The sequence below is a fragment of the Artemia sp. Qi Xiang Cuo genome, chromosome 19, assembly GCF_049724085.1.
Source record: "Artemia sp. Qi Xiang Cuo chromosome 19, ASM4972408v1, whole genome shotgun sequence".
Classification (NCBI taxonomy): domain Eukaryota; kingdom Metazoa; phylum Arthropoda; class Branchiopoda; order Anostraca; family Artemiidae; genus Artemia; species Artemia sp. Qi Xiang Cuo.
In genome coordinates this window covers 53,612,509-53,620,903 of record NC_142812.1, presented here as the reverse complement: position 1 = coordinate 53,620,903, position 8,395 = coordinate 53,612,509, and the positions used below count along the sequence as shown (strand labels likewise).

General features: G+C 35.7%; 1 protein-coding gene across 2 annotated transcripts in view; it reads left to right on the top strand.

Moving 5' to 3' along the window:
• Window positions 1–8,395, top strand: part of Dora (zinc finger SWIM domain-containing dorado) — a 162,480-nt gene that overhangs the window by 80,106 nt on the left and 73,979 nt on the right. For both annotated transcript variants that reach the window (XM_089105678.1, XM_089105679.1), the window contains exon 9: window positions 6,166–6,785. In XM_089105678.1, the coding sequence (XP_088961804.1) occupies window positions 6,166–6,785 (620 nt within the window). The remainder of the gene's footprint in view (window positions 1–6,165; window positions 6,786–8,395) is intronic.

The following is an 8,395-nucleotide window of genomic DNA, read 5'->3' as shown; positions in this document are numbered from 1 at the left end:
ATAATATGAACATAATTGCATCAAGCCTTAATTGGTAAAAAAAAAACAAAAAAAAAACAACAAAACACTAATTACACTAAGCGCGAAAACAAACACTTAAAAAAAAATAAATAAAAAAATAAATAAATAAAAAAAAATAAAATAAAAAAAACACAACAAATACTTCTTAACTACTGGGTTAATACTGACGACCAGGGATGATTCAACTTCATTAAATGGGAATTATAAGCACGAATTTGCTTTTCCACGGCTATAATGGGGTCAGCAATGCTGAATTTTCTAATCAGATAAGAATTGCGCGTCCAAGCGGGAAAACGTAAAAGATATTTTGCAAACCGGAAGAAAACTGAACGAATTTTTGACTTGTCGGAATTTGTTAGCATTTTCCAAAACGGCGATATGTACAAATAATGTGGTAGAGCGACAGAGTTAAAAAGTTTCGAAAGAAGATTGCGGTTGAACCGTAACTTATTAGTTACAAAAGAAGCATATGATAACCCAACTCTACGCTCAATGTGAGCAATTAATAGTTTTTGCGTGTGCATTACTGACGAACCAATAGGAAGACCGAGGTAGGTGATATGATCTACTGGCTTAATCCTACTATTTCCGAGAGGAATATCCCTAGGTGACGCTTGCTTCCAATTGAAGAATACAACTTCGGACTTATATATATATATATATATATATATATATATATATATATATATATATATATATATATATATATATATATATATATATATATTATATTTATTCAAGTGTATAAATATAGCAAGCACACATCTAGTGATGTTAGTTCATTTTTGAACGTTTTATAAGGATATTCGTACATAAAACACTTGCAGTTTCCCATCTGACACGTTTGCAGCTCTCATAAACACTTTCAGCTTAGCAATATAAAAGTCTAACGTAAAGAGCTCGATTTATGGGAGGTAGCCCCTCTCACACATGGAATAATTGCTGTTTGTTTTAAGTTTCAGTATCTTTCTTTACTTTCGTTTGAAAGAAAGCTTTTTTTTTTATTTAATATCAACAAGAGTTCACAAAACTCAATAGGGTACGGCAAGGATAACTCTTGTTTATTATTTCATAAATCTTCCGATAGACACAAGTCTGCTTTCATATGAAGATTTTTCTGTTTTTGTGGTTCGTGTGATAAATTACCTTGTTTAGGTGTTTTCATTATTTGTTGTCGTGTCATACAAATATTATAAATAATTAAAGACGACATAAATAAGTTTAGAAGAAATATAGGGAGCAATGGTTTTTGCTCCCCTTCTTCATCTAGCCATTGTATTCCTCGCCTGCAAAAGCCCTATAAGCCTTTTTCTTTCATTGCCATGGAATTTTGATTAAACTTATATATTTGAAATTAGCATTAAAATCTGATTCTTTGTATGTATCTATTGATATAAAAATTCCGTTTTCTAGAGTTTCGGTTACCATTGAGCCGGGTCGCACCTTACAGTTCGTTACCACGAACTGTTTGATAGTTTTTGGAATGTACCACTTTGTTTTTGAAATTTGCTCAAAGAGAATGAACCAAACAGTTCGTGGTAACGAACTGTAAGTACGGAGCGACCCGGCTCAATAGTTACCGAAACTATAAAAAGAGGAATTTGGATACCAATAGATACATCAAAGAATCAGATTTTAGGGCTGATTTCAAATGTATAAGTTTCATCAAGTTTAGTGTTACCTATCAAAAGTTACGAGCCTGAGAAAATTTGCCGTATTTTTGAAAAAAGGGGAAAACACCCCTAAAAGTCATAGAACCTTAATGAATCACACCATCAGATTCAGCGTATCAGAGAACTCAACTGTAGAGGTTTCAAGTTCTAATCTGCAAAAATGTGGAATTTTGTATTTTTTGCCAGAATAAAGATCACGGATGCGTGTTTTTTTTTTCAGGGGTGATCGTATCGAACCAGTGGTCCTAGAATATCGGAGGAGGGTTCATTCAAACGGAAATTAAAGTTCTAGTACCCTTTTCAAGTGAACAAAAAAAATGGAGGGCAACTAAGCCCCCTCCCACGCTCATTTTTTTTCTCAAAGTCATCCGATCAAAATTTTGAGATGGCCATTTTGTTCACCATGGTCGAAAAATATAATAACTATATCTTTGAGGATGACTTAATCCCCCACAGTCCCCGGGGAAGGGCTGCAAGTTATGGACTTTGCCCAATGTTTACATATAGTATTGGTTATTGGGAAGTATACAGACGTTTTCAGGAGGGATTTTTTCTGGTAGTAGGGGCGGGTGGTTTGGGGGGTTACGTGGGAGGATCCTTTTATGGATGAAGGGACGTTGCCATTAAGGGGGCGCAGGATTTCCCAGCCTTATTTAAAAACTGATCAGAAATTAAATAAAAAAACAAGTTTTCAACTGAAAATATTTTCAACGTTAAAACTGAAAATGAACAGTAACTATTACGTATATGATTGGGTTCGCCCCCTAGTCAATACCTCGCTCTTTACGCTAAAGTTTTTTTAGTACTTTAATATGAGTTATTTATTCTAATTAACGGCCTTTATGATTAAGGGGTCGACTCTATTTTTAAAACAATAAAAAACTTTAGCGTAAAGAGCAAGGCGTTGAGGAGGGGACAGCCCCCTTCATATACGAAATAATTTCTGTTTGTTTTAAGTTTTAATGTCGCTCCTTACTTTCAGTTAAAAAAAACTTTTTTTTTTTATTTAATAACTTATAAGAGTAAAAACTTGCTCTAGTGTCGACAAAAAAAAACTCCGAAATACTGCTCAAGTGCAAAAAGTATAAAAAAAAAATACTTTATTAATTCCGTTAGTTTTAATTTAAAATGTTTAATTAATACTTTTAATCAAATATGCTTTCGCAATTTTCAGTGGCAAGCCCGCAGTATAAACTTTTTTTTAATTTCGACAAAAAAAAACTCCGAAATACTGCTCAAGTGTACGATTATACTGAAAAAGTGGTTAGCCCGCAGTATAAACTTTTTTAATTTAGACAAAAAAAAAAACTCCGAAATACTGCTCAAGTGTACGAGTATACTGAAAAAAAAGTAAAAAAAATATTTTATTAGTTGCTTTAGTTTTTAATTAAAAATGTTTAATTAACACTTTTAATCAAATATGCTTTCGCAATTTTCAGTGGTAAGCCGACAGCATAAACTTTTCTTAATTAAAAAAAAAAAAAAATCTGCTGCACAATTCTTTCAAAACACTCCCTCATATTCTCTAATGCTCACTTAATTCTTAAACTGAAAATTCATGAGGAAACAATGTGTTTACTCCATATACGATTTTCCGTAATTAAATTCTATGTTCTAATTTAGCAGCTTTTTTTAGGTCTGTTACTGATGTTTTGTTTATCTCAGTTTGTTCCTTGAATATAAAATTATTCCTGCCATAATAATAATAATTTAATTTTGGCCCGCTCATACAAAAAAAAAGAGAAAAAGCGGAGTAATTCAAAAGAAGAAAAGGAAAAAAACAAGAACACTCAATATCAAAGAAAAAAATTAAGTAGTAACTTCTTCATTCGCACTCGTAGATCAGATGTAAAGGCAAAACCTCGAACAATGTTTCCAACGCCTTTTTTTCTGCACTTTTTTCCGTAGACGGTACAATGACAATTGGGTCTACCATATTTTGAGATCTTACAACGAATGTGTTTCTCTCATATAGCGGGTATCGAAGCAAAAACTTGAGGTATTTGCAGTATACAGACCGGAGTTTTAGTCTGTCAGTTTGCGGGAACCAGTCCCATAGCGGAGATACATAAAGCAGGTGAGGGAGAGCAACCGCTGCGTATAGCTTTGCAAGAATCTTCTTGATCAAGCTGAATTTAGGGGGACAAGGTTCCTGTATCTTGAAGGAATACTGTTGGTAATTTTCTCGATTGTTAGTAAATACCAACTCCGGACACATGACTGTAAGTTATTCCCAGGCACTTCAAGGTATTTCCGAGGAAAATTTCATTTGTTCAACTATCACATATGTAGGGCCACTGCTTTGCTGCTTGCTTGCCGAGGGACAAAATTCCTTGAACTCCGTCTTCAGCGGGTTGACCTTTAGACCGATACTTTTGTAATCAGTTATCAGGCGTTTAATATTTTCTTGTAGAGAAGTAAGGTTGCAGCTTAACATCAGCAGGTTGTCATAATACGAAAGCAGGCTGAGGTCGCATGATAATTCCGCGTATTTGGTGTTGCTCACCATTTGAAAATTTTTTATCAAAAACAGATAGAAAAGATAACACTGTAGAGTTGAAGGTAGGCCTCTTCTGAATGAAACATCTAGAGAAAATAAAAGTAGTACCATTAGATTTCTTTTTTGTATGCTTTTTCCAAATAGCATGGTTGCTGTTCTGGAACAGCACCCCCCCCCTCCCCCCAGGTGGTCTCACATATAGCTCTAGGATATATATCAGATTGAAAGAAAATCCTTACCAATGAAATATTTACTTTATATACTCAGCATGTTTTTATTAATCCAATAATCATATTTCCATTGTTATCCACATTTTAAATTCATTCTAAGTGTTGAAGGGCAATTTCCAGAAAAATTGCCAACGGATTGTTCTGGATACCCAAGTGACTGACCGTATTTCAAGCAGTAAGCTGTGCGAAAAGTGTGGTTCAATCCTGCTTTCTAGGGCTATAATGAGAGAAAGGTTGAGATGGCTAGGGCATGTTCTGCGAATGAGGGATGACAGATTCGCGAAGATTGCCCTTGTCGGCCAGCCATCTAGGGCTAAACGGAAAGCAGGTCTTCTGATGTCATGGTGGAGGATGTCGTAAAGTAAGATTGAAGGGAATAGGTAATTTCCTGGGAGGGTGTAAAGAGGGAGGTTTTGAATAGATTAGGATGGAGGAGAAGCGTTCGTAGCTGTGTTGGTCTCAGGTAGCTTGGTGCAGTGGTGCATTGTTAGTAGTGGTAGTAGTTTAAGTGTTATTTTTATCCAATTTTGCAATCAATCACTCGGGCTAAGTTGGATATCTTTGAGTCCAGACAGGAGCTATCCGTTATGCAAAGCATAAAGAGAAGAAAAAAAACAAAGAAATATATTATTAGGGCTATAAGCGGGTCCATCGGGGGTTAGGGGCACGGTCATAATTATAATAGATTTGCTCCCCCCCCCCAGCCGAAATTTAGTTTCTTCAAAAATCTTGTCAAAGCTAAGAAAAGGCTGTATAATTCAAGTATCCACAGAAACGGGTCAGTTTTCTTTAGTATATCCTTAGCTTTGTGCTACTATATGGCTCATTTTTCAGGTTTCACTATCATTTTCACTTGATTTGGGAAAATTGGCTCCAGCTTTGCCTCCCCCCCCCCTTGCCAAGATCTTGACGAAACTATGCCACTGGGAGGGGGGCATTGTCAGGGTAACGACTTTATATTGAAAAGGAGCATAAAATACGGAATCAAGTCCAACTATTTCTATTTTATTAACATGTATCCTTCAGAAGACCCCTAACTCTACAGTGTTGCCATAAATAAAAACGGCCCTCGTTTTTCCGTTTCGCCAAATGTTTTTTCCACCTCATACCATGGACTTAACCAGAAGACACAAAATCACTGAGCAAATAAAAAGGCATATTCGGGGAAAGCATTTTCATCAATAGTGGGCCGTATTTTTAGAGAGATAATTTTAATTTTAGTTTTTAATGGTCATGTGTCATATAGTTAGTCTTATTTTATATTTATCTCAACTTTTCTGGTGACAAGTCTTATATATGGAGCCGAAATATTCATTTAGAAAATTTTTCATTGTCATAGAATGATTCACCATTGTTTTACCTTTTGTTGTTTGTATTATCTCTAAAGTGCAAAATAAAAAACAATATTAAATTCTCCAAATTAATGTTGGCGTAATAAACAAAAATAGAGAGAAATTAAAAAGAAGTTTCATATAATCGAAAGTCCTTAATGCGAGTTTTTCCCTTTTTTTCTGAGCTTTTTGTGTAGTTTTTTTTTATTATTATTATTATTAAAAAGTATATATACAGCTTATGTTGTTTATTCTTTTTCTTTTGTTTTTGCTTCATATGTGTCTTTTGTAATGTGACGGTTTTTCAATCAATTCATTATGTAAAATTTCTTATCACCATAAAATATCACATTTTGTACATTTTCATTTTGTTATAGCACCGTTACCGACTTTTCGAATGTTATTTCCAGGCGTTACGTATAACCATGAAAGTCGACGTTTCTACAGTCCCATCGCCTGCTTTCGTAATAGTGAATCTCACAATATATGTATTAACGCCTCTTCAGCTGTGCTAAAAAATAAAATGCCACATCAGCTCCCGCATCAGCGACCAGAAGAAGAGGAAGAATGGCCACCAGAACAGGCTAATGACGGTAATAGAAGTAGTGTGAGTAGTGAAGGATTTTGTGAAAATAATGGCGATGCAGCAGCTCTGACTGTGCTAAGTGATCAACCGCCACCACTTAGTGACTTCGAAGATAGTTCGAACAGCACTGATAAGGATAAATCCTCTTCTGATACTGACAGTGAGTTGCAAGAAATGGAAAAGAACTCTTCTTTGTCGACTTGTCAATCCCCTGAGCTAGTTGTTGGTTCACCTGAAGTTGAAGAGATAGGAATATTCAGCAGCGTCAAACCCTTAACAGATCCATTTGAAATAAAATTTGCTCGTGTGGAAGCTCTTTTGGCTCACGGATGGCAGAAATATATGGTCGATTTAGTTGTTGAGCTTTCGACGGATCTCTTGGCTAATCCACCCGATTTGATGGTTCAAATTCCACCATATATAATGAAGGGAAGAAAAAAGAAGGTATTTATTTTTTAAGCTTTTCTTTGTTTTAGTGAAGGCTATCATATGTGATGGTAGATAGGCCACCTTCATACCACAATATAGATAGGCAGCATATAATATAAATTCATCTGAGGTTGAGGAGATTGGAATATTTATTCGTGTTAAACAGTTAATGGATTCATTTGAAACAAAATCCGCTCGTTTGGAAGCTCTTTTGACTCAAGGATGGCAGAAGTGTATGGTCGATTTAGTTTTTTAGCTGTCGATAAACCTGTTTGCTTATCCACCGGATTTGATGGTTCAAATTCCACCATTTATAATGAAGGGTACAAAAAAGAAGGTATTTATTTTTCAAGCTTTTCTTTGTTTCAGTGAAGGCTATCATATGTGATGGTAGATAGGCCACCTATATATCTGTCAGGCCATCTACATACCACAATACAGATAGGCAGTATGAATCTAGATTCATTTAAAGTTGAGAAGATAGGAATATTTTTTCGTGTTAGACGGTTAATGGTTTCATTTGAAATAAAATGTGCTCGTTTGGAAGGTCTTTTGACGCACGGATGGCAAAAGTGTAAGGTCGATTTAGTTTTTATCTTTCGATTGACCTGTTTGCTTATGCACCAGATTTGATGATCAAATTCCACCATATATGAAGAAGGGTAAAAAAGTACTCATGTTTCAGCTTCTCTTTGTTTTAGTGAAGGCTATTATATTTGATGTTAGATAGGCCACCTATATACCACAATATAGATACTACTACTAACAACTTACTGCAGCACCAAGCCGCCCAATACAGATACGCACGCTCCTCCTCCATCCTAATCTATTCAAAGCCTTCTTTATACCATCCCAGGAAGTTCCTGTTTCCCTTAAATCTTTCTTTACAACATCCTCCCGCCCCAACCGTAGACGTCCTGCTTTTTGTTTAGCCATAGACGGTTGGCTGAAAAGGACAATCGTTGGCAATCTGTCATCCTTCATCCGCAGAACGTGCCCTAGCCATCTCAATCTTTCTCTCGTTATAGCCCTAAAAAATGGGATTGAACCAGACTTTTCGTATAGCCTACTGTTTGATAAACGGTCAGTCAGCCGGATAACCAAAACAATCCGTAGGCAATTTCTCTGGAAAATATCTAACAAATCTCCGTTGATTTTACGGAGCCCCATGCTTCAAAACTATATTTGATCCCTGTCATCACATCGCTTCCAATTTTCTAATCTTGGTTCGCAGATTGATCTTCCTGTTATTCCAAATCTTTTTCAACTGTGAAGAAACTCCCTGGGCCTTGGCTATTCTATTTTTAACATCTTCACTGCTCCCACCGTCTTTACTAATGATACTACCAAGGCAAGTGACGCTGTCCACATGGTCGGTCTTCTCGTTACCCAACATCACCTTTTCATCTTTACTTATTCCTCGCCTTAGCGACTTAGTCCTCTTAATATTAATATTCAAACCTATTCTAGCACCCTGAACCCACAAAACTCTAAAAGTTCATTCATAGAGATAGGCAGCATAGAATCTAGATTCATCCATTTAAAATAAGGTTTGCAAGTGTGGAAGCTCTTTTTACTCACGCTTTGCAAAAGTTTATGGTCGATTTAGTTGTTGGGGTTTTAAC